This window comes from Periplaneta americana, chromosome 7, assembly GCF_040183065.1.
Source record: "Periplaneta americana isolate PAMFEO1 chromosome 7, P.americana_PAMFEO1_priV1, whole genome shotgun sequence".
Taxonomy (NCBI): Eukaryota; Metazoa; Arthropoda; class Insecta; order Blattodea; family Blattidae; genus Periplaneta; species Periplaneta americana.
In genome coordinates, this window is record NC_091123.1 from 20153144 (window position 1) to 20181123 (window position 27980).

General features: G+C 35.6%; 1 protein-coding gene across 6 annotated transcripts; it reads right to left on the reverse strand.

Moving 5' to 3' along the window:
* Positions 1–886: 886 nt before the first annotated feature.
* Positions 887–27591, reverse strand: LOC138702949 (WD repeat-containing protein 76-like). Of its 6 annotated transcripts, none has more exons than XM_069830373.1 (13): positions 27481–27591; positions 26069–26289; positions 24433–24513; positions 23842–23990; positions 19382–19514; positions 16483–16622; positions 14551–14723; positions 12315–12399; positions 9110–9248; positions 8537–8721; positions 4190–4308; positions 2068–2222; positions 887–1765 (listed from the first exon to the last, which is right to left on the reverse strand). In XM_069830373.1, exons 2-12 carry the CDS (start codon positions 26269–26271, stop codon positions 2076–2078), a joined length of 1554 nt encoding a protein of 517 aa, XP_069686474.1. In that variant the 5' UTR covers positions 26272–26289; positions 27481–27591; the 3' UTR covers positions 887–1765; positions 2068–2075. The 6 variants fall into 6 exon arrangements, with proteins under 6 accessions (XP_069686474.1, XP_069686476.1, XP_069686472.1 ...); XM_069830375.1 differs by having other exon boundaries at positions 27570–27590; XM_069830371.1 differs by lacking the exon at positions 27481–27591 and adding an exon at positions 27166–27327.
* Between the last annotated feature and the right edge of the window lie 389 nt (positions 27592–27980).

Sequence of the window (27980 nt, forward strand, 5' to 3'; positions counted from 1 at the left end):
AATACAAACTCGATTAAGACGAACGCCTTAATACAAACAATTTTTCCAGTCCTGGCTCAAATACATTTTAATGGATTTTTGGTTATACGAACTTCGAACAAATTTTCAGTTCCTCGTGCAACTCCTATGAGTAAGATGGTAGTGTATGCTATTATCTTCCTGTGCAGGTATTTAAATTGTTAACATTGTTAAATGGGTTTGGATTAGCAGTAATGTGTCAGAATCAAGTTCAAGTATGGTAAGTGTATTGTCTGTGCGCCTTGTATTTTCAATTTTGAAAATGAGTACTGTAAACTGGGGTAAAGAGGATCACATGTGGTAAAGTGGATCATATGTGTATTGTTAGATAAGTCAGCGCCACATGGTTCACACATGCAAAGAAAACTATTTTTAGTGGCACTTATAGAAGAAAGGTTTTCTTTTCACGTGTGATCCATATGGCGCTGACTTATCTAGGCAATACACATATGATCCACTTTACCACATGTGATCCTCTTTACCCCAGTTTACGGTACCTCTAAACATGATTGTGATCCTTTACTTGCAGCGAAAAACTTAAAATTATTGAAGATGCAGAGGAACATGGAAATCGTGGCAGGATATCGTGTAAACGACCAATTAAGCAAGACAACTAGCACGCATGCATTGTGTGCCATAAGATATTAGGATGGGTTTGAAATGCGTCCTCTTCCAGGATGAAATTTATTAACTTATTATTAACTGAACTGTATTTGTGTTTTTAATTTGTCGTGAATAAATTTGTTGATTTCCCATACTCCCCCAAATGTGGGGTGCATGGTATTCGAGAAAATAACGTACAAGTCTATGTGACCAACATTCTACTTATAATATACAGGAAACTAAATGGGTTAAGAATAACAACACATTATTACTATTGAAATATATTTTTTATAACTTTTTCTTTGTCACATTCTAAAAAGATTTGAACATCAGTATCATATACAAGTGCATAATCTGCATTCAACTTTCAGTGCATTACACCTAACACCAAAATATCTGTTTCAATAAATTAGTACAGAAGTTTACGAGAATGCTGGTATATTTAAATTTATACCATTCAGCAATTAAATAATTTTTGTACCAGTCAAATACTATTCAACAGAAGTTTCAACTAAGATAATGAAATGACAAAAAATGAAGCTTTTTAATACGTTCAAAGTATACATGTGTCCAAAATAAGGCATTTTAAAATTAGCAATCAAAATAAAAAAATAAAATATATTTTTATCAAATTTCCAAAAAATATTTTTGAATGCAGTGCAGTTTATACCAACACACTCATATACAATTCGTTTACAAAAGAAATTATTCTTCCTTAACTCATATTTCGTTCCACTACAAAAATAAAATCATCACACAAAATGCGAGCTTTATTCAGCATGTTAGATTTCTTCTTTCACCTAATCTTCATGTATCATGTCACTCTATATACACTTGCAACAATTTCAAATCCACATTTGTTTCTCAAATTTTATCCACTATTTGAGTAGGCTTTAACTATGTGATGTGCAATAAATAATAAACTCGCATCTTTAAAAGATTTGATTATTCTATACACGAAGAGAATTATTTGATATCAAGGTACTCAATTAAGAAATCAATACGCTGTCCAGCAATTTACGATTCTGAACCACATCAACAACAGCATGGAAGATGAAGTATGCTATCCAGAGCAGTTCTGATTTTCTAATGGTATTAATGTTGCTGCTTATTCTATCATTTCACTCCTTATGCACAGCCAAACCTGTCAGACATGAAAATAGTTTCTATTAGTTATGATCGGAGCCGGATTCACATGTAAATGCGAATGTTTTTATATAAGATTGTCACGCTTCTCAAACTTTGCAAATTGATGGTGTTCAACACAGCACACCATGTAGATACAAAATCTGCAGGCATCTTAATTGAATGTTCGTTTTCAACTTGATTCTTTCAATATTCTCTCCCCCATGCATAAACGCATGGAAAATTGAACTGTGTAGATGCACCTTTATATGTACAAAGTAAACTCGATATATATAGTGTGTTTGCAAAAATGTAAGTTACCCAAACTTTCACATGAAAGCATGCACTCTGCCAGAGCTGTTGCCACCAAAAATGATATTCTGAGTTGGATGGAATAAACAGATGGAACAAACAGAGGCCAAGTTCTCGTCCATCAGCTTGTGTAACCGTTCACCATGATTCCCATACAGAAGAATCTGTAAAAAAAAAAAAAATTAAAAATTAAAAATATAGAACAATTACTGAAATGTATAAACCTCACTCATACTTAAGAGTTTAACTACAACACATATACAGTGAAACCTGTTCAAATTGGAACCTGAATAATCCGGAATCCTGTCTATTTCGGAACAATTTATTGGTCCCGGCGAAATTCATATGTATTATATGTAATTTTTTCTGAATAAAACGGAAACTGTCCAATGCGGAAATGGAAACTGTCTGCTACTGTTCAAAACGGAAATAATATTTTGGACACACTACTTTAATGTAAACTATATTTTGAAACATTATGTGCTTTCAAGGAATGTACGAAATACGTAGGCCACTAAGATAAAAACAAGTTTTCTTTGCAAAATTTTCGAGGGTATGAGGGTGTGTTGGCCTGGTGATCATAAATTTTATTACCCTATTGACTAGACAGACGAGTCCCTTCAAAGATGTTCAATGCTTCACTTCTGTATACTGTCGTAGCTGGGTAGAAGGCAAGTGTATTAGTGATTTTGTGATAAAAAAAAAAAGGTTGCGTAAAAATGTTCCACTAGCATTAACTGATGAAGTAAAAGTTATCGAGGAAAATGAGAAACGAAGCGTATGGAAAATAATGTTGAAATTTAGGAATGGAAAACTCAGGTGTAACTGAACACTTTCAAAAATAAAGGTCGTATCATGAGTGAATGGCTTGTGGTCAATAATAGTGATATAAAAAGGAAACAGAAAACAACTGATTACATAGAAGTAAATGAACTGTTGTGGGAGTGGATTCTTCTTGCCCTTTCAAAGATCATGTCAATTTCTGGACCTATTCTGGAAAGCAAATCCTTGAACTGGCAAAGAAATTAGATAATCCTGAATTCAAGACTTGTAGGCTCCTAGTCCAATTAAATAATGTGCTGTGATATACAATACAGTATTATAGTATAGTGTTAGATATTAAATTTAGTGTAATTAATAAACTTTATAGTGCTTAATGAGTGAGTTAAGACACAATTTATACAGGAAATGAGATTTTCATCAAGATCATTCACCAATTAAATAAGCGACATGAAGCTGATTTAATGTCAGTAATGTTAAACGGAATATTTTGTAATTCCTATAATTTGCGGCATGCAATTTTGTTTATCATTTATACAAAGGATAAAATATTTCATTTTAACTTCACACCTGAATAACATGGAAACCTGTCCACAACGGAAAATAAATTAGGACCGTGTCACTTCCGTCTTGAACAGGTTTCACTGTAGTACAATAACAGCTGATCTAAAAGAGCATGGCATATAATTTAAAACTGTTAAGTACTTTTCTTCAGTTACAAAACTGAATTACAAGATGGTTATGTAGGATAAAATGGGGAGGCCACACAGTGAGACTTCAGAGCAGCAGATGGATGCATATCTCTATTTCATGTGGGATCCTCACATCGCCAGGAGAAACCGGGGCAGACTGCAACTAGGATGGGCCGATCTCTTCAGGAACGCTGCGGATGTACAGTGGTCCAGGGCAGCATGGAGCAGATATGAATGGAGAAGTCTACAAAAACCTTGTCGTGACAAAATGCGGACAGAAAATGCATACTACTCAGTGCCGATAACTTGTTAGAGTAAATATATTCCTGGTGTGACAGTGTCTAAACGAGTGTCTGTGCTAATAGTATAAGTGACAGTACCAAAACAAGCGTCTGCTTTAGCACAAAGGTTGTAGTGATAGTTTAAAGATCGTAGAAAAGAGTAATATAAGAAAGAAAACTACTACAGGTGTGAGCTAAACTTAAAACTCTTATGGACTAGCTCACCACATGAGTCTTCCTTTCAGGCATTCTAACCATTACTTCACAGCAGCAAACGTAAGAAGGAATACTATAGGAGGCGGGTGAAGAGGAAGAGAACACCAATAGCAGTAGCAGTGTGGTAGTGGTTGGTGGTCTGTGATCAGTAAACAAACATACCCCTCTTGGTTGCTCCATGCTACCAACAATGAAAACATCTTCTCGTCGTGGATGCCATGTTGCTTTGAATGTGGTTAACCACTGACCAGTATGAGTGTTGTGTCTGATGTTGGCCATGACTGAAACAAGCACAAAATACGAACTTGTTACATGTGAGATGTATAAACGATTCCAGTACATCACTTAAAGGAAAGAAAACAAAGAGTATGTACGCTCTATATATGGTAGTAGTGAAACTTCTTAAGCTGTAAATGTGTAGTAATCTTTTTAATGTTCGTGTAATGAAAGACGATAAATTAGAGTTACATTTAACATCTACTGGGTGTTCAGTTCAAAATGTGTCATGGCTCGCTGTATGCCGTCATGTGGCTAGCCGATGAGCCTAGAGAATTTAATCTTCCTACACTTCCGCAGAGGTGTATAACCTATGAGGTAGAGAAGTTGCCTAGCAAGTACGGCGTTCATTCTGAAGAGTACTTACCGATAGGTACGGTAACGCCGGTAGTGGCAGGAATGTGAACTGTTTGGAAATACGTACTGTCGAGATATGGGGAGAGGGTTAAGACGATTACTTACGTATTTGTTGACATTAACTTCGACGGTCAACATGGACACGGAGCATTTGATTTGTGTTGTGAAATGTTACCGTACGCAACCGATGATAACAAATACCCTGCGTACGACTTGCCGGCGCAAAAGACAGTTCGAAAGAGGTTATGGTAGCACACAGACCGTACAGACCGCCATCTGTTGCTACGACATTCAAGTTATACCGTACACGTTCTCAAGTACAGATTGAAGAACGCCTTAAATAATAATTGGCAACTTCTCTAACATATAAGCTGAAACTCGCTTCAAATCAGTGACCCAACAACAGTGACGCCATGACACACTTTGAAATGAACACCCAGTAGGCCTGGTTTTCAACCATTGTTAAATTATAACAGTGTGTTATTCCATTTCAACTGTAAACTTAACAGTTGAAGCATTTCTTCAATTACTGTTAGTACTAACAGGCTGTTAAAATTTATGTTAATTTAAGTGCCCAATTTGATGCAGTTAAATCATTTAGCTCTCTGTCAGCATAGAAGTATTCAATATGGCTGGTGCGTCAGATGCTAAACTGTTATATCTTGATTACTTAGAAAATGATATCCATGAATACATAAACAGAGCGGATGATTTCAGTGATTTGACAGAACAGAAGTTCATACAAAGGTATAGGCTATTTTTTGCGAAGCCTCACGTTTTGCTTTCAAAGTAGATTCGTTTGTTTGTTTATTCTCAATAATTATTTCCGGCAGAAAACTTCTCTCGAAAGACGAGAAATTAGTCCCATGATTTCTATTTGTTCCAGTGTTTTCCATTTCATAACAGCAGTACCAATATGCCACTCCCAGTTTCTGTGATGCAGACGATGGAAAGAAGCATAAATCAAACCTGAGAGAATAGCAAGATTTCTATCCTCTCTGAATCAAACAACGGAAACAAACGAGAATCGCAATTGTCAGAGTTCAGAAAATAGATTTGAGCCTATACTTGGTTATAGGTTATGGTTGAACTCTAAAATCTCTGCTCCTAACAGAGAGTTAACAAACAGAATGTTAAAATATGAAATGTAAAGTTGAAGAAACGAAATATCTTTAACAGTAATTCATATTTTTGACTTACAATTAATTAACGTTATGTCAGGTGCATTTTAACAAAGGTTGAAGAAACCTGACCTTACACTCAATACTCTCCCGAAGTTAAAAGTTAGACAACTGCTTTATAGTAGCTAAAGTAACACAGTAAAAGTAGAACAACACTCTGAGAAGCTTTACCATCTCGCTGGGTATTCATGCTATACAGAGACTCAAGAAGAGGCAATTAATGATGTTCATATAAAATTACTTGAATGTTATATAATAGCCATTTTGTATAAGTAAATCTTATTCTTCCATTACGTAAATCTTCATAAGGTATTCATTCGATGCTACACAAAGCACTGAGAAGACAACAAAATATCTTAATTTTATATTATATCTATATATATGTAAATCACAAAAAATGATAATCATACACAATCCATACTATATTCACATTGATTTGATTTATTGAAAAGTCGTGTATTCAAGACTAATTGCGAAACATGTTAAACGAATTATCCTTGCACCAGAACGAATGCTCGTATTTTAACAGACTCGCTTACTTCATAGTTTCCTCAGGTATTTTATATTGTTATGACTAGGGAGCGGATTTTTATGTAATTACATATTATATTCCTTTTAACCTAACCGTATATAAATAACACTTCTTTGCGAATCTTGTAATTACCATCAATATATTAAAATTTGATACATATTTTTACATATTTACCCCATATTACATATTATGGCTTGGTTTTACATAAATCTACATATTTTGGGGGTTTATTTATTTTTACTTCTGTAAAAGGAAAAAAAAAAAAAACGTCTGCTGGGGGAAGTTTACAATTTAAAATACACAAATTTAAAAAGCCTTTTTACCTACCCGAGAAAAGATATATTTCCGGACGAAACATAGCGTCCTTGGTACCAGAAAGTAATAGAGGCACTCACCCCATACCATCCATTGTAAATATGAATGAACAAAAAGCGTTATCTTCATACGGTGGAATGGGACAAGAACGACATTATTTGTCTCGAACTATAATTGTTCTTCACACATCTTAACAAGCCGTTCCCATGCAATTTGCAACCTTACTCAGCCTCTTCCTAATCCTTCCATGGAAAACCTGTGTCAAGTCTAACATGGGCCGCATGGTTAGGGGTTTTTATAGTATTTACAGGACGAGCACAAAGCTATCCCCTATAAATACCTCAAATATACATATTATTTATGTAATTCATAATTCAGACATACATCCACTTTACACTAACTTGTGTCCTAAGTGTCTACAGGATTAGTAGATATGTCCCCCATAATTTTCTTCACACAAAACAAAGCATTGCCAGGTTCGGTGTGACATTCACGACAGCAGTGATTTAATTTCAAACTTTCACTACAGATGGAAAAATGTTGTTGTTGTTTTCTAATGCCAGGCATTTGACAATAAAGTCATTTGACCTCTTGCACTCCAATATTTTTCAAAGATATTATCATGACCAGCCAATGAAGCACAGATTCTGAGGTGTTCTGAATCCATTTCTTGGTTTGAGTTGCACAATGGGCAGTTAGGGGACTGATATATTCCAATTCTATGCAGGTGTTTAGCCAAACAATCATGGCCTGTTGCCAATCTAAATGCAGCTACAGACGATTTTCGTGGTAAATCGGGAATTAACTGTGGATTTTGATGCAGAGAGTTCCATTTTTTCCCTTGGGACTGTGTTATCAAATTTTGTTTGTTGAAGTCTAAGTATGTAGATTTAATAAATCTCTTCACAGAGTAATACGTAGATTACTATAATTGTTATTACATAAATCTACATATTTTGGGGATTTATTTATTTTTACTTCTGTAAAAGGAAAAAAAAAAACGTCTGCTGGGGAAGTTTACAATTTAAAACTGTAAAAAAGTCGGATGCTGTATGAAATCACAACTGGAGAGTCTTACCTTTCCTATACCAGATATTGATATTAAATATTTTCGTGATTTTACTTATTTTGGTACATACTCAGCTTATTTTTCTTACATAAATATGTACATATTTCACACCTTGATATTACATAAAAATCCGGTCCCTAGTTATGACTGAGATACCTATTGTTAATTGTTTTATATATAATCGACTGACCGGATAAGGGCTCATGTTCTGAGGAGTGAAGTCGAGGTTGGGATGACTGACAAGCCACAAATCGTGCTAAAGATTTTGCTTTGCTAATTATCCAGTATGAAGTGTTGTGTACTATACAGAACTGTTACCTATTAAGTATATAACTCTCACTCAATGTGACACGCTGCACAAGCTATCCCTCTAGCCCGCACTCACCCGCTGCCTATAGAACTACTTCCTGTTTCATTGCTTAAAACATGAAAACTAGTATTAATGTGCACGGAATGTACAGGGCCACAGCCTGACATTGCAGCTAAACAGCATCCCAATTCCTTCACTCTGATAGCAGACGGACAGTTGGAAGGTGGGCAGATAACCATGGAAAAAAGTTAGGGAATATATCTATGAGACAATGTTGTGTCCACTTCATGTGTCACTCCAGTAAGGTGAGTGATGGTATGCAGTTCTCATTGGCTGAGGAATTCAGGAAACAGATGGGAGTAAAAAATATACCGAATTGTAATTATGAATTACTTTCGAGAAACCTTGTATGTAACAACTAGTTATCGTTTCTTGTATTATTTAACAAACACAAATGTTTGAAATATACCATTTGGTCGTGTTCTCATGTCAGCGACATCATAGATTCGCAGTCGATCATCGTTACATGTGGTCAGCACGTATCTACCAGCTGGAGAAAAGAAGGCACTGGTAAGACCTTTAGGATGTGGCAAAACGAAAACTGCATATGCAGATCTCTTGTTTATGTACCGTCGATCCCAGATCTTCGCCTCACTGGAAAGTAAACAATACAAGAATTTGCACATTATTTCTCATAAAACCAATGAATTTATTCACGTAAAATATGTCTTATGAAGAGGGGCAGGCCCATTTCTCGGCCACTCTGTAGATATTCTAGGTCGCAGCACTGGATCATAGTGCACCCCTCCCAAGTAGAATAAATTACAAAATCCTTAATTCACTATATGAACAAACTAAGGTTCGAGTGTTTTAGTTTTTATATATCTAACTCTGTGATAAATTACGTATTCCGAGAAAAATGTAAAAAACAAGAATAAAAAATCCCAACCATGACTGGAACTTGAACTTGGATTGCCTGCATGACAAGCTGATGGTCTACACCAGACAGCCACCAAAGGAGCTACATGGATTGTATGCTAACCATACTGCAGAGGACGTGATGAAATAATGATCTTGCAGAGGATGAAGCTGAACTGTCCTAACAGACCGGGAATGGCAGGAGTACCAATCCTGCACTTCGTTTGGATCCCTGCGATCTACCAAGGCAACTTCCCCATTACCTGCAATTGACAAACAACAGATTGACAACTATTTCACTTTCAGCACACTTATACAATTACTCATTAAAGATTTAACAAAAGGAGGTCACCAATGGGAAATACGATAGTTTAATTAAACACATACCATATCATCTGGAATAATAATAATAATAATGATTTATTGTCATTAAGCAGTTCTTATATGAGGCGAGAGAAGGAAAATAAACAAGATATGGGAAAGTTGGCAATCCTGGTGGTGGTGGTGGCAGCAGCAGTGGTAATAGTAAGAATTATATCAAAGAGATATTATGGCCACTTTTCAACCATATTTATCCCCATATAAAAAAACCCTGCAAGTCTAATGGTCGGTTTCACCAAGCTTCAATAAATCAATCCAAATGAAAATTAACTAGTGAACATTAAAATGTTTAACAGTTCACTAAAATCCGAGCTGTTCACCAACCAAATTTTCTTAACATTTAATGAACAGTAAATAATGCTTCATTATGGCTAAATGTGTTCAATGAATTTTTCATAACTGTATCACATTTTTATGAAATCACAGCCTACTATATCGTAAATCATGTACTTGCTATATCATTTGCATGAGAGCCAACAATGAAGCAAAGGGTTACAAAATATAGAAAATGGAGGTGAAAGTAGTAGTGCTACTACTACTACTACTACTACTACTGCTACTACTACTACTACTATTATTATTATTATTATTATTATTACTATATTATTATTATTATTATTATTATTATTATTATTATTTTCGACATAACTATAGCTGCTATAATTATTGCATTCCTGATTCCAGTGGTTCAGGAGGATTATATATACAATAACTGCAATTTAGGTATAGATAATATTCTTGAAACCTATTATTCAGAATGAAAGAAATTAAAGACTTACTAATGTACTATACTGTGAAATTATAGTTGCAGAGCTGAAAAGAAGTAGATTAGTAGGTTTTTTAGTAGGTTATTTTACGACGCTTTATCAACAACTTCGGTTATTTAGCGTCTGAATGAGATGGTGATAATGCCGGTGAAATGAATCTGGGGTCCAGCACCGAAAGTTACCCAGCATTTGCTCATATTGGGTTGAGGGAAAACCCCGGAAAAAACCTCAACCAGGCAACTTGCCCCGACTGGGAATCGAACTTGGGCCACCTGGTTTCGCAGCCAGACGTGCTGAACGTTACTCCACAGGTGTGGACTGAAAGGAAGTAGAAACTTATACCTAATAATGCTGTGTTAAGTAACTATTTTCAAGGTAGATGTTCAATGTGTGCGTAAATTTAATTCTAATAAATGGAAGTTAATATATCAATTAAGTTGTGTTATATTCGAATGTAAATTCTGTATTAATTTACTAATACTTCTTAGTTATGTAGTTTTAATAACCACTTTCATGTGTTAAAATAAAACTAAGCTGTATATTACCTAGTTGACTAGTTTCAGCTTTGTCTCAGTTGTTCTGATGACATTCTAACCTATGATTAGTTTATCCCAAAATTTTCAGTACCACAGTCTTCATGACACTGTATCATTCATGAAATTTTGTATCATTCAAATTTTCAAAATGACTGTTTCTTAAATTCTCGCTCTTGATTTTCGAGCTGTCCCAGATGAAACAATTCTGCATCGAAACGTATCACCATTTTTTATTGCAACTAGAGTCAACGGCAATTCAGAAGACAGTAGTCTGCTAGCATTTGCGTCGAGAGAGACAGACAGAGAGAGCAAGGCAGTGTACAACATTGCCACATCGTACTTCACGAGCATGTGCAATACAAATACCACAGGAGAGAATTTAAATTTTCAAAAGACAATAATGACCTTAGCCATTGATTACCGTAAGCATGACACCAAATAAACCCTCTTTCCTTCACTAACAATATTCTTTGCACGGCTCTCAATCCCACATCACATGCTTCTGCAGTTATTTCTTTCCTGTTGGCAACATTGCAGCCAGCATCAAGATGGCCGGCAGCGTTCTGCTCGTCACGTTTTTAAAATAATTATACTGCGTGTTCAGTTCAAAGTGTGTCATGGCTCGCTGTATGTCGTCATGTGGCTAGCCGGTGAGCCTAGAGAATTCAATCTTCCTACACTCCCAGAGAGGCATATTACCTAAATGCGAGAGAAGTTGCGTAGCAAGTATGGTGTTCATTCTGAAGTACGCAGAGTCCGTGGATACCCACGGACTCTGGAAGTACATACCGATACGTGTGGTAACACCGGTAGTGGCAGGAATGTGAACTGTTTTGGAACACGTACTGAGGTGAGTTTTTTTCTTACTGTCTTGATATGTGGAGAGGGTTAAGACGATTACTTACGTATTTGTTGACATTAACTTCGACGGTCAACATGGACACGGAGCATTTGATTTGTGTTGTGGAATGTTGCCATACGCAACTGATGATAACAAATACCCTGCGTACGACTTGCCCGCGCAAAACACAGTTCGAAAGAGGTTATGGTAGCACACAGACCATACAGACCGCCAAGTTATACCGTACACGTTCTCAAGTTCAGATTGAACGCCTTGATTAATAGGTAACTTCTCTGACATAAAAGCTGAAACTCGCTTCAAATCGCTGACTCACAACAGTGACGTCATGACACACTTTGAAATGAACACCCAGTATACCTTAAACACTATTTTTCGCGCCTGCCAGTGCAATACTTTTTTACAGTCTCTCCATCCATTTATTTATCTTACACACAAAGAGTAAATGTTAGTTTTATTTATTCCAAGTATTGAAACACTCACACGTGAACAATGTATTGAAACATTCACACGTGAACAAACTCGGAAAGTACTTGTTATAGATTTATTCCCATTGGTTCTAGTGTACACGCTTATGACGTCACATACCAGAAATGCTACAGTGCATACAGCAGCTGATAGCCTTCATCTACAAAAATAAATTAATGAACCAGTAAATAAATTAATGAATTACTAAAAACATAATGAAGCTTGGTGAAACTAGCTATAAGAATGTAGTCTATACAGTTTAACAATTCCCCTAAAATTAATAGAATTAACAGAGATAAATTGATCTAATGCACTCACCATGAGCAATTAAGAGGGTGCTATGATCTACTTGGCAGTGCCATGTCGTGTGGTTTTTGTACATTTCTTCATCACTAGCATAGACCTGCGAAAAAATACACTCATTATGCAATTATTTTAAAAGGGTTCACTAAGGTAGGTGTGAGGAAATAAAGACAATATTTTAAATTAAATATTTATTAGTTTAGTCAAAAGTCCATCAAATTAGCTTCACTGTGATTCTAAATATATATATATTTTTTTTTTCAATACTTTCAGCATCACTGATTTTAACGGAAAAAAGCCGAAAAATGAATTAACTGTAGTGCATGTTAAGGGGAAGAGTGAAGCCAGTCAAACACAGATTGCAGACATTTGCAAATACAATATGCAGAAAACAAATGAAATGAAAAGTTACTTAATTACGTTGGTACAGTAGGTTGTTGTTGTTGTTGTTTAGTGCCTTGCATTTGGCAATGAAGCCATTAGCAGTCGTGCTTTCGAATACTTTTGAACTGTAGTTTCTTCTGATCTTAATGCTTCACAGGTCTTCAAGTGGTCTTCATTCATTTCTGCTGGATCGTTACACAGGACACATATGGGTGAAGCTGAGATACCTATTCTGTAGAGATGACTTGCTAGACAGTCATGATTTGTCAATAGTCTGAAGGCTGCAACTGCTGTTTTCCTTGGTCTCTGGGGGATTATATCTGGGTTGGAAAGTAGTGTAATCCATTGGTACAGTAGGTATGTGTTCAAAATGTGTACCATCACGTGTCACACATTGTTCATAACATTTCTGAAGATTATTCACTCTCCTACAGTATGGGCTGTAGCTCCATCTTGCTGCATCCATTATTGTTGAAGGGGTAGGTTTCTGGCACAACAAAAACGGCGCAAAGCCCCAGAAATGGGGTAATAATGAGGTCTCTGTAGAGTACCTGGTTTACTGTTTTTGGATTCTTTGCAATATCCTCGACAAAATAAGGGCCCAATATTCCATGACCAGACACAGTGCACCAAATTGTAACTCGCACACTGTGCAGTTGTTTCTGTATAACATTAGGCCGTTCAAACACTAAAAACAATTTGTTGTTGTTTTCTAATGCCAGGGGTTTGACAATAAAGTCATTTGACCTCATGCAATCCAATATTTTTCCAAGATATTGTCATGGTTAGCCACTGACGCACAGATTTTGAGATGTTCTGAATCCATTTCTTGATTTGAGTTGCACAATAGACAGTTAGGAGACTGATATATTCCAATTCTATGCAGATGTTTGGCCAAACAGTCATGGCCTGTTGCCAATCTAAATGCAGCTACAGACGATTTGCGTGGTAAATCGGGAATCAACTGTGGATTATGATGCAGAGAGTTCCATTTTTTCCCTTGAGATTGTGTTATCAAATTTTGTTTGTTGAAGTCTAAGTATGTAGATTTAATAAATCTTTTCACAGAGTAATACGTAGATTTAGTAACAGGTCTGTAAGTAGCAGTGCTGCCCTTCTTTGCTAAAGCATCCGCATTCTCGTTTCCCAGGATTCCACAATGGGATGGTATCCATTGGAATACAATTCTTTTATTGAGTGTCATTAGTTGAGAGAGCATTTTATTTATTTCTGCTATTTGAGATGAAGGTGTGTGTCTAGAGACTATTGATAGAATAGCTGCTTTGTCAGTTGATGTAGCCAACAAGATGAATAGGGCTTTCATCTGAAAGAGATGAAAGCCCTATGTTGCAGAAGAAATCTCGATCCTGTTATGTCATGAACAACATTCTCCTGTAATACTGCAATCCCTTTCTGTTAGACTCTCAGGAACTTGAATGCGGTACACAAATCCACCCAGCTCTTTAAACATCCGCCAAACAGACCTACCACTCAAACCAAGCTTCAGCAATGTTCGTCATAGACTATACTTTGGGGACTGTAACACGTGTTGGAGAAGTCATCTATGATTTTCGTTTGTGGTGACCGTTCTTGGGCAACCTGTTGTTCTCTTTTGTTGACATAATTCTGATCCCGTATGATGGAACTTGTCAACACGCTATAATATTGTTCTGTTATTTGGTGCCTCCTTATTAAATCGCTCTTCGTACTGCTCTTTAGCATGAAGCAAACTTGGCCCTTTCTGACGTCCCACTCCGTATGACCGGAAATAATGTTCCACAATAAACATATTTTCCTGTGTTATGAGAACAATAATTGCAGAAATCAACACAATACTGAATTCACAATAAAGGTATATATAACTCACCTCATCAAACACAAGTTTATTAAGATCCCCACATCGTACTGTTCCATCATGACTGGTACTGTAGATTTTGACTGCACTGTAACGATCAAAACTAGTACAATTTACTGGGCCTGAGTGGGGCTGTAAAAGCTGGATACTCGTACTTGCATTCTCAGAAAGAACATCCCAGAAACCTGTTACAAAAAAAAAAAAAAGTATTCAAAGGATAACATTCCATAGCAAAACATACAAAAACATTAGTGTAGTGAGAGAAAGGAAGTTACAATTGGAAAGTGAAGTAAAATAACGATATACTGCAGCTATTGGGAGACATACTTCATCACACTTCACAAAAACTTTTGAAGATTTGCACATATTCTTTATGCATTACAATAGATATGTTCCAAGTCTGATCCCCATATACGGGGTTTGCTAATTGACATAGAATAGCTCACATTGATTTTACAGGTAGCAATAAACAAAAAAAAAGGAAACAACTTGTTGTTCTATATTCTTGTTACCACATAAATGATTCCGAAATATAACGACAGAGTATTTATACCGTATCCTCTGTTAAAATGATCCGCGTCAAAACAAACCCATGTGACCAGCTCGCGTTTCATTGGTTATGACACTGAAGCACAATGTATAGCAATAAGCACGTGAATTCATTGAATTAAAAATATGTTCCCTGAATATACTTGTTATTCTTCCGTAATTGAAATAATAATATCCAAAACATAGAAATGATTATAAAATATACCTAACCACTCTGAGATCAATAATTACAATTTAAAATAGTTTATTACAAATGCATGACGCATTTGAGGGCGGTAGCACTTCAGTCGCTTCTGATGCAACAAAATGGCTGAGGTGCTGATTCTTCTGTTGCAGTGTTATGCCCTCTCACCATGTATATAATATACTGTATAATTGATGCTTAAACTACTAATTGTTCTGCTAAAACTTACTAACTTATTATTAATACTATTAATAGTAACTAATTCTATGTATGTATTTGTATTTTACTTCGTTTATTACGCTAATATAATGTGTACCGTAGCCTACTTATCTCACATGCCATCATTATGTACTTCTCAACTGCTCCATGTCAATGTGACAGTAATTGCGGTGTGAATGGCGGAAGGATACAATTGGGGTTTGTTTATGTTAGGATCAATTTAGGGTGGATGGACTTTAATTATAGTCATATTTATAATTATTAAGAAGCCTTTCTTTTGAACAATATTTTGAAAGGTTCTCTTCTATAAAATCTAAAATAATGACCTATTTCTTAATCAGAACTATGAGTTACTTTCGAAAACCCAGCATAAGAAGAAACAAATCATTCGAATTATTCCAATTATCACGAATGTCACTTGCCATATAAGGTTACGAAGAATTTGCATACAAAGACAAAACTTCTACTTAGAAATACGAAAAATAAAAAAATATTTAACAAGATTCAGTAAGTTCAAAAAGAGTCATACAATTACTGAACACTGTAATAGCTCTGGCACTATTGTACAGCAGTATCATTTTAACACCTTGAAAACAGAAAATTGACAAGTTTAAACACAACAGGACAAGAGGATACTTTCCATTAGATCAAAGAAATTACAAAATTATACACAACCTATGAATCACACCAATTCTCCACAAAATTAATATATTGCCAAGTAATTCAATATAGAAGGAAAAATGAATACAGATTACCTATACGAATTTTTTGTTGCTAACAAAGAGGGAAAAGAAAGACTAGGAAGGCATCTGAAGCATTTGACAAACAATATTCGTTTGTTTGCCAAGATTTATTATAATGATGACAGTGATAATGATAATAACACAGTAATAATTTGCTGTGTTTAACAATGACGAGAATAGTAACGATAATAAATCTTTATTTTTTTCTTTTTCTTTTTCTTTAATTCTGGGTTTAAATTGTCCACGTACCAAGATTACCCCACTTGTCTCCAACCGCCAACATTAATTTGCTCTCTGAAGGATGCACAGCCATAGAATAAACACGAAATGGAACCACCTTGGCAACTCTTTCCTCTGTTAAGGACAGATTACAAAGTTCTTGCCTGAACCTGTCAAGAAATGTAAACAAACAGTAAAATAACAAATAATGACTAAGGAAAAACATTACAAAAATATAAATATGAAGTAACTTACAATAGAGTTTAATGTAAATCACAATGCGGTTTCTGAAATGTCTTTATACAGTGATTCACAGTTATATCAGCACATCGATCGTCTAGTTCAAAAGTGCGATAACTAAAAAAAAACAATGTATGACTTGAGGCTTTCCCGGCGTTTGATGTAGAATAACTCTTCTCGGGTTCTCAGCCAGGTGAGTTGGAGATTAGCTTCCAAGCTTTCGACGGCTAGCTCTGCCATCTTCTTCAGGGACGAAGTGATGTGGGACCACGTCTAGCCGGTATATATGCAAAAGTAGGGCTTCCCGCTGCGGGCCAATCAGGAGCTAGTTCCTAGTCCCGACCGCCAGGCAACAGGGAAATCGGCTTGGCCCTCAGAAAGGCCTTTTCGGACAAACCACCTGCCGAGGAACAAGAGGAGACAAAGGGCATGGCATATATCCCGTTCTACGGCCCCATCTCGGGCAAAATTAGCAGAATGCTAAGAAAACACGGGATTAAAACCATCCATAAGCCGCCCACAAAGATCCAGAACTTGCTGAGACCAGTTAAGGACGACCTTGGTCTCAGGACATCTGGTGTCTACAGAATACCTTGTGAGTGTGGGAAATGCTACATCAGGCAGACGGGACGAACTATTATGGAACGCTGCAAGGAACACCAACGCCGCATAAGACTATATTATCCTGATAAGTCTGCAGTAACCCAACACAGCCTAGAAACTGGCCACAAGATAGATTTCAGCACCACCACCATCTTGGACGAGACATCAGGTTACTGGGACTTAGTTATCAAGGAAGCCATCGAAATCCAGCTAGATGGCAATAATTTCAACAGAGACGGGGGTCTACAGCTGAGTACAGCATGGAAACCTGCCATCAATACGCTTAGACCACCAGCACACGGCAGACAGTCGGGACCAGCAAGTGACTCCTGATTGGCTGACATGTCCACCAACCAGAATGCGCCTGGCGGTCGGGACTAGGAACTAGCTCCTGATTGGCCTGCAGCGGGAAGCCCTACTTTTGCATATATACTGGCTAGATGTGGTCCCACATCACTTCGTCCCTGAAGAAGATGGCAGAGCTAGCCGTCGAAAGCTTGGAAGCTAATCTCCAACTCACCTGGCTGAGAACCCGAGAAGAGTTATTCTAAAAAAAAACAAGTTTTGAGATATCTTCAGTTGAAAGTTTCAAATAAATCACTTAGAAAGGAACAGATTTCTGGTTCATAACCACGACAATTAGAAATGAGTCGGTATTCAGGACGAGTGTATCACAGTCTTCCAGTTCATTATTAATACATTTCGAAATGTACTAATAATGAATTAATAAAGTACATAGTTATAATTACTTCTAAAGCAGTTTATTTCGTTTTTTTTTTCTTTTTGGTTGTAAATATGACTTATCTCAATATTGAATCGGAAAGAGCTCCGAAAGGGGCTTTCAGTAGTATAAATAATTAAAAAATGGCAATTTTTGAGTTGTCACACTTTTGAACCGGACGATCAACATATGCATCCTACTTCAGTATACAATTTTTTTTTGTTTGATTGTTTGGTTGGTAGGTTTCCAATTCTGAAGTAGGCCCTATTTGGCAATGAAGGCATCTGCCACCTTATAATTCAGTAATAAGCCATTCCATAAAATAAGGAAATTTTTACCTAAAAAAAAGGTTCAGGAAAACCTTATGTATGAGTAGTCAAATTCAAACTCGTAACTTCATTATTATTATTATTATTATTATTATTATTATTATTATTATTAATTTGAGGTTTCAGCACTTGAAAATTTTGTTTGATGTATAAATTTACATAGTTCGTGTCATATGACCAATTTTTTTGTAAAATTATTACATGGTTTCAATATTGTTATGTACTTTGTGATGCATAGAGATCAGTTGCCTCCATATTGTCAGTAACTTAGGTATGTAAAGTTGTTAATAACAGGTATCATTTACTATTTAAAGAGCTGTAAGAAAGTTTTGCTGAAATGAAGAGGAAAATATATTTGAAATGAAACTTTATCTTTGTTTTGTCCCACCCTTAACACTGGCAGCAACTTTCATTCAGTTATTTTGCTAAGTGAATATATTTTAAGGGTCTTGGAAAAATTATTTATAATTTTTTAAATATCCATTTCTTCATTAATATCGATATTAAAATTCTGACAATAACAGAAAAACAGAAAACGTTTGATTTAACATTTATCACAAAAATGCTTTTCCAATTTTGTCCCACCTGTAACAGATTCTAAAAATAGTATTTCAACATGCATTATGCACAGCAATATGCTTCATTTGAAAGATTCAAACATCAAAGGTTACACTGCATTATTTAAAGCAATATAGCAATTAAAAGTTAAAACACTGAGTAAGAATGACTGTATGTAAAAAACAAGGGACTATCAACAGTTATGATGCTGTATCATTGTGGATCTTAGAAAAGACGTTGCAGTTATATTACTTTTGAAACAAGGTGCAGTCCTCCAGTTTGGGGATTGCGTGTACTGTAGATGACTTAACTTTATCACAGCAACTTCGTAAGGAAAACTATAAAAAATTTCTGGAATCACAAACAGTATAATTAATATTATTACATCTCATTACTTATCAAGGGGTGCACAAAAAACCAACAGCCTGAATGCATTGAGGCATACCTCCCACCTTAAAATTTAAATATTATTACTCACTTTTCCAATTCAAAATCTAAACTGAGCTTAACAGACTCTTCTTTTTCACAGCCATCATTGAAATTCTCCAACATTTTTTTCAGAATTCCTTCATCACAAGTGTTCTCTGAAGTTGGTGCCATAGGAATTGGACCTAAAAATTAGCACAAAGTATTATTTATGTTCAATGAATAACATACTGTGAAACATATGACTTCATATACACTGCACTCATCTTATTTCTCCACTGCTATGTGGCTCTGAACCCACAGCTGTGTTATTAGCAGGGAAAGGATTTAAATGTAAATACATATTTACTTATAAAGCTAATATAATTTATATTTTGCATTATCTTTATGTTTCACAATGTGTAGGGTTGAAAAATCCTACTTTTATTTTCCATATTTTTCCATATTTTAGAGTTTAGTACATATTTTCGTTAATTTCCATATATTTTCCATATTTCATATAAAACAGTCCATATTATATTAGGTTTAACAATAAAACAAAACAAAATTCCATTAACTTTTAAAAATACATTTCAACAATAGAGATTTAAACACATGTTCAGTAATCCCTTTAACATCAGAGTTATTTGAAAATTAGCAGTCCTATCAACAATGGGAAAGTAAGTTACAAAACTGTATTAATTTAATTTAAAATTTTTAACAGACTTCAGTTGTGCAGCTCAACAGTTAAATGCCAGTCAGAGTACACATAGGTTCAGTTTTGTAAATCATACTATAAAGACGGTAAATATGCCAAAAGTACGTCATTCAGTCAATTTAAAATCAAAACTAACAAGTTACATTTCAGAATTTAAAGAAGATGGTTTATCAACTGACAATAAAATATTATTTTGTAATTTGTGTCAGTGTGCAGTATCATCTACACAAAAGTTCCTGGTGCAACAACACATTACAACTAGTAAACATCAGGCCAACAAACAACTAAATTCCAAGCAGAGACAATTGTTTTTAACACAACCAACAACATCGAATGTAAGATCTGAGTTTAACATCGACCTGTGCCGTTCTCTCATCTCTGCTGATATTCCTCTCTACAAACTAAAGAATAAGGTCTTCAGGGAATTCCTTGAAAAATATACTCAACATACAATCCCGGATGAGTCAACACTTAGGAAGACGTATGCTCCATCCATCTACGATGAGACAATACAGAAGATAAGAGATGAAATTAAAGATAGTTCAATTTGGGTTTCCATTGATGAGACTCCCGACAAAGAAGGTAGACTTGTTGGTAATGTAGTTATCGGTTTGTTAAGTGAACAATATTCTGAACGAATTCTTTTACATTGTGATGTTCTAGAAAAGTGCAATAACAAAACTATAGTTAAACTGTTCAACGAAGCTATGGGTATCCTGTGGCCAAAGGGTATTATGTACGATAATGTGTTATTCTTTATTAGCGATGCTGCCCCTTATATGGTCAAAGCTGGACAAGCATTATCTGTTGTATATCCTAAATTGACTCATTTTACTTGTGTGGCGCATGCATTTCATCGTGTGGCAGAAGTGGTCAGAGACAATTTCCCTAAAGTAGATTTGTTGATTTCATCAGTGAAAAAAGTATTTCTCAAAGCTCCCAGTAGAGTTAACGTGTTGAAAGAAATGTACCCTGAAATTCCATTGCCACCAAAGCCAATTTTAACTAGATGGGGTACATGGCTAGAAGCAGTTGAATATTATGCCGAACATATAGACTCTATTAACAATGTTCTCCTTGCATTGGACTCTGAAGATGCAGTCTCAATTGATACTGCGAAAACAGTTACCTGTGACATAAGTGTGAAGAATGACTTAGCTCACATTCAGCATACATTTTCATGCATCATAAAAACGCTCAAAAGTCTCCAAAATAGGCACCTTTCATTATCTGAAAGTTTTGAAATTATAAATAGTACTGTGGAACAACTGAATCGTGGTAGAGGTAAAGTTGCAGATGCAGTAAGAGCTAAGGTGGACACTGTACTTTCAAAAAACCCTGGATATGAAGAACTACAAAAGGTTGTTGCTGTGATGAGTGGTGAATCAACAGTGAAGATTAACTTGGACTTATCCCCAGCAGACATTGTGAAATTGAATTATGTACCAGTTACTTCTTGTGACGTCGAACGCTCTTTTAGTCAGTATAAATCTATCCTCAGAGACAATAGAAGAAGATTCACTTTTCAGCACTTGAAAGAAATGTTTGTAACCTATTGTTATGGTAACAGACAATAAAAATTGTGTTTTGTTGAAACTACATTGGAAGATAAGGTACGTCCATTATATTTTTTGTTTAGTTTGATTAAAATGTACCAATATTTAACGTACATAGTCATTTTTTTATAATTTTAAGTCCATATTTAATTCCATATTTTGGTAAAAATCCATATTTAATTCCATATTTTGGTAAAAATAACTACATATATATTTACATATTTCATATATTTTTAGTCCATATAAATCCGTTCCCTGGTTATTAGTTTCCCTTATGTGTCTCACACTGTGTGCGCTGCTTAAGATCAAGACCTGATGTAACAATAAGATAGCAAAGGGCAAATATAAAGACAAATTAAACTGACCCAGCCCTTGCCAAACGGAGTGAAGCCTCCTGCTGAGTGTGCCAGTCATTAAAAGCGACACTTCTTTTGTGGTGATTATGTGACTGAAATGGATGTTTCTTGGTTTACTATAAAACAGCCTAAATCTAAGTATATATTTTTTGTCCTCTTTTTTTCGAACAATCTCCTCGTTTTTTAAGCTGTGTCCTCTTTTTTATCAATGTGAATCTGGTCACCCTAGTGTTTGGTCACCCTCCATACAGCCCTGATTTGGCGCCTAGTGATTACCATCTTTTCATGCATATGAAGAAGTGGCTTGCATCGTAGCGCTTTGACAATGACGAAGAGTTGCTGTCCAGTGTCATAGTTTGACTTCCGTCACATGCGGGAGACTTTTATGACTGCGGCATTCAAAATCTCATTATTATGATGTATCAAAGTACATATGTACATCGGTACATCATAATACTGTAATATGATATGCGGAAATAATCATTTAGTGATTCAAGACAGAGCTCATCCCGTTGGATCCCAGCCACTTATTCACTAGTAATGAGTGTGCCTCTGTATATAGTGTGCTGGACATTGTACCACTGTAACATATTCTGTGACACAGTACATGAGAGTAGGCCACCAAAGGGAAAAACTGAGAGATATAACTTAAACTGAAGGGATTCGATCCGGCATCGGAACTGGAATCCAGTGTGAGTTAGTGGATAAAGTATCAGCACGTAGAGTTGAAAACCCGGGTTCGAGTCCTGGTGCCGAAGAGAACTTTTCTCTATTCTATCAATCCATCATTCAAAATCCCGCAAATGCTATGTTAAGTGTCTCAATTTAGCCAGAAACTATGCAGAAAAATAAATCGAAGTTGTAGTTTCAAATTGTTGCAAACAAATCCAGGAACATTGTCATTTTTGTTACAATAAAACGGAAGTTACTTTGTGAATAGCCCTTCTAGCAATTACTAGTAATGATGACTGACAGACCAAGAGATTCCTCTAGTACTCTACCAGTCAATATTGTACATCTTTCCATGCCTATTTTGTCTATAAGTTAAAAACTATACGTCTCAGTTACTGCATCACTCGTTTATAACGACACAATTTTTCAGGTCCCTTGTACTCAATTAGTGTTTGGTAGGGTGACCAGACGTCCTCTTTTGTCCGGACATGACCTATTTTTCACGCCTTTGTCCAGCATCCGGGCGGATTTTTTTAAAAAATTAAAAAATCTCCTCCTTTTCGTAACTTGTATGCCTGATATTTTGAAATTATCTGATTTGAAGCCTTTTCAAGTAATTTGTCTGTAGTTGACAGAAGCATCGATAGAATATATTCTTTGCCAACTATATATGTTATAACTAAGTTTTGCTGTATACAAAAAACCAACACTGCATGAAATATAATACAATCAAGATAGAATCTTTTTCCAGTGTCCCTATAAATATTTCTGTTAACAGCAGTATTTTCTTCTCTCTCTGAATATGCATCCAAAACGGTTCTGTTCAAAAAAAAATTTACTTTGAAAAATAAAGTTTATGACCTACTAATCATTTTCTTCTTAACTGTTATTGTTTGGTGGAACTGCAATTTTATGTCTCTCAGTCGCTTATGTACAGTACTGTCTCGTAGAGGATACAGTAAAAAGCAGTGAGGCTACATTTGTGTTGCTGCAACTTCTGTAAGTACCATTTAGTTTCTTGTCTGGTTAAACAAGATTAAGCCACCTCACTACGACGAGATGAATGCCAAGTTCCTATGTGCCAATATGTCATGTTACTACAAGAAACCTTAACTGAGGACTACAGCGGGCTTCATATTATCAGCACCCTGCTGGATACATTAAAAACATATATGTCACTGGAAGATTTCTCAGTGGTTTCTTCATATTAAAAATCAATCAAAACACCTACCTGAAGGCTTTCTTGAAACTGCTCTATCAACTGCTGATTTTGCAGTACTGATAACTTCTGGCTTCTCTGGTAAGGGATCTCCAGTTGGAGTCAGGTGTTGAAGTCTTAAAGACTTTGGGCGCAATGGAAGTGGCGATTCTTTTGCATGTCTGTAAAACAGCCATCCAGAATAACAAATAAACTACAGACTTTCATATTCAATACCTGATTGGATATCAAGCCACTCATATAATATTTTTACTCTAAATTTAAACATAAATTCAAAATGTAACTTTTACTTATTTACCAGTAACTATTTTTGTATTTTGTATTGGCAAGTAATTTGTTTGCACATTTCAAATTAATATATTGTATGCAATTTCTAAGGTCCGAGTCAATAAATTTGAATCACAGCAAGAAAAATTAAATTACTGTAAATTCATCAAACCCAGACATACAAAGAAATGCCACTTTTGCATATGTTGTAGAATGATGTATTTACTAACTTATATTTTCTGTATATAAATCAGATGCTTAGCCATAGTAATGTGTCATTTTTATTAAGATCTCTCTTCTTTTTTCAGTGGTAAACTCTAACACTTCTGTACTTACTTTTCTCGTTTCTTGGGTAGCTGTTTCGGTTTTCTGGTCACTTCCTTTAATGCTTCTTTGGCATCTCCAATTTGAAGTTGCCTACAAAAATGTGACAATTTAATAATACTCTATGTAAGCCTAACAATGCAAACTTCATAATTTCATATATACAAGTAACTTGCATTTGATACAACATATTTTTATTTTTACTCGGTTATTTAACGACGCTGTATCAAAATATTAGGTTATTTAGCATCGATGGTATTTGGCGAGATGAGGCCGAGGATTATAATAATAATAATAATAATAATAATAATAATAATAATAATGATTTATTTTAGCTGGCAGAGTTAAGGCCGTAAGGCCTTCTCTTCCACTCAACCAGCAAAAAGTGTATATACATATGCATGAACTTACAAAGAATCCAACAATTTGATTTAGATGAGAGTTACATGTATACAAAAGTTATTTACAAATTAAACAACAAAATACTATGAACTGTTAATTAAACACTGAAATAAACTGTGTAGCAGAATTAAACTAAAATACATAGAATGTTAATATATTTCAAATAATATTAGATAATAGAAAGAGATTATTACGAGACAATTAAAATACAGCACAATCAGGATGATGTCTAAAGAAAAAAGTAACAATGTAGTCAGTGACAGTTTAAATCAGTATGATTGGAGTGAAATGCTAGAGATTACCTGACGTTCACCTTCCAGTCGGGTAAAACCTAAAAAAAAAATCCAACCAGGTGATCAGCCCGAGCGAGGATCGAACGTGCGCCTGAGCACAACTCCGGATCGGCAGACAGGTGTCTTAGCCAACTGAGTTACGCCAGTGACTAAAACATACTTCCTCACACAGATGCGCACCGATAGTCACCCAGCATTTGCTCATATTGGGTTGATGGAAAACCCCGGAAAAAACCCTAACCAGGTAACTTCTCCCAACCAGGAACCGAACCCGGGCCACATTGTTTCACAGTCAGACGTACTAGTCATTACTCCACAGGTGTGGACAGCACACTTAAATGCCATTGACTTGGGCAGGGATCGAATCAGAAACCTTGAGCACAGAAGGCCAGCATTATACTGACCGCGCTACTCAGGCCCACTCTTGCAATCTTAACCATGACATAGACCACAATAAGGACAATAACAAAGACAACAAGAACCACAATAATAATCACGATAAAGGTAACAAGGACCACAACAAAGATACAAGAACATTATAAGGATAACGATAAATGCAACAAGCACCATGATACAGATTAATATATGACCATGGCATGTATCACCTATATTGTGATCCTTGTCATGGTCCTTGTCATTCTTGAAATAAAACTTGTTTTTGTCATCGTCCTTAATTTGGTCCCTGTTGTTTTTGTCATGGTCCTTATAGTGATCGTTGTTGTGATTCTTGTCATAGTCCACATGGTGCTCCTGATTGTGATCCTTGGCATGGTGTTCGTCATGGCCCTTATCATCATCCTTGCCATGGTCCTTGTTGTCTTTCTCATGATTCTACATTCGTCATTTCAAAATAATATTGTTCTCTCCATTTGGTAAGTGACTTTTGCGTCACAAAGTATTAAATCTAAAGATCAAAACCACAAACAGAAATTAGCTGTGCAAATAAGTCTTACTGGAAAAGTCTATTCCGTTCTTCAATGTTCCTCTGCCTTTCCAATTCATATTCTGTTGGCTCATTTCCATCATCGTCTTCAAAAGACAATGTTAATGTATCAAATGATGCCGGTTCACTGCTGTTAAAACTGTCTTCAGTGAAACCATTAGATTTACGTTCATACTTTTCAATCTTTTCAGGTGTTAGGTTAAAGTCAAGCATATCCTTGTACGAAATAACCTGTAAAAAAAATTAAATGTCTAGAAAACTTTAACAGATATTTAAAGTCAGAGCTCCAATGTATGTTATCACTCTTATTGTAAGTAGCAGCAGTGACTGAGGAGTAAGAAACTAAGCTGTGACATGTCTGTTCAGAACTGAGCAGGTGATGTCATAGTTTGTTTCTATTGATCTCCAACTGGCACTAGGAATACAAACAAAACTATTAATATATGAAAGACATACAGAACAAAAAAATGGGCTTTTCTATAGCACGCGATACAAGCTTCCAACTACATCAAAATTTTCTTAAAAACTCATCGTATAATACTAAATTTCCATAATATTACTTCTATATCGTATTTTCATATCATTATATCATGAACCTTCTGGAATGTCTGCAAAATACAAGAATGAGAAGTGCGATCAATGATCGCGAAATATTAGTTGAGTGTAGTGACGTTAAGATATTTAGCAACTGGAGGGAAAAAACACACACACACACACACACAAATTTCTCGTCACTATTATTCAACTGCAGGTCTAAACCTGTCGAGTGTTGTGTATGCGTGTCTGACCACAAGGATCAGTTGGTAATTTACTTAGTCATTTTCGAATCCATAAAATGAACGACAGATTACATAATTTTCCTATTTCGATTTTAACGATTCTCTCAATGTAAAACAAATGTTACCGAAATGTCTTTTTATCGGAATTACATAAATGTTCAAAGAATGTTGATTATTTCACCTAAACTGTTCTGAACACTTCACACAATGTACAAAGTAGTCTCGCGTCACTGTTTTGAGCAATTTCATTGCTGACATTACAACTTTGTCCCAACTCCCTGAAATCCAGATACTTTAAGAACTGATCTCTAAATGTAATAAATATTACCTTCCGTTTTCTCAAGCGACCGGCCATTCCATTCTCTTTCTCTGACATATTTAATCTCATAAATCACTCCCAATGCCTTAATTACGAAGGTAACTATTATCTTACGATCATAGAACAACAAAATACGTCCTTATAGTCACAATTCCCTCCAAATAATACTCCTGAAAAACAAATTCGGCGGGAAACACAAGTACCAATATTATATTTCCATTCAGGCAACAGTAAAGTCTAAAAGTAGCATTCAACGAGCACAGATTTATTCTGTGCTCGTTGGTAGCATTACCATATGATAGACAAATTCTATCAAAAACCAACCTTAAATCCTAGACTAGGCTTAAATCTAAAACATCTGATTTCACAATGAAAAACAAGAGAACTAAACGGGCAAAATGTTTAACAATCACCTCTGATTACTCATGTAAAGAAATCAAAATTGGCAGCACTGACTTTGGTGCAAGTGTGTCACGGCCTACTTGGTGCTACCTATAAAGAAGATGCGAAACGAGGATCAAGGCGGCTATGTGCAATTGATGAAAGTTTCACCATATTACCTCCAGATGCCAGTGCTTCCTCTGCAAACAACGACCTAGTAGAAGTTGGCCATGACGATTAAGGTGGCAAATTTGAATATGATAGTGATGATGAAATGTTTGTTCTGTAATTAAATGATTTAGCTATAAATATGGTAAAATCAAAAGAGATTTAAAAAAAAATACTTCCATGTCTTGCGCAAAACAGCCAGTATTGATTATCAAGGCAATTCAGTATCTGAAATACTTACTTACTCGCTTTCAAGGAACACGCAGGTTCATTGC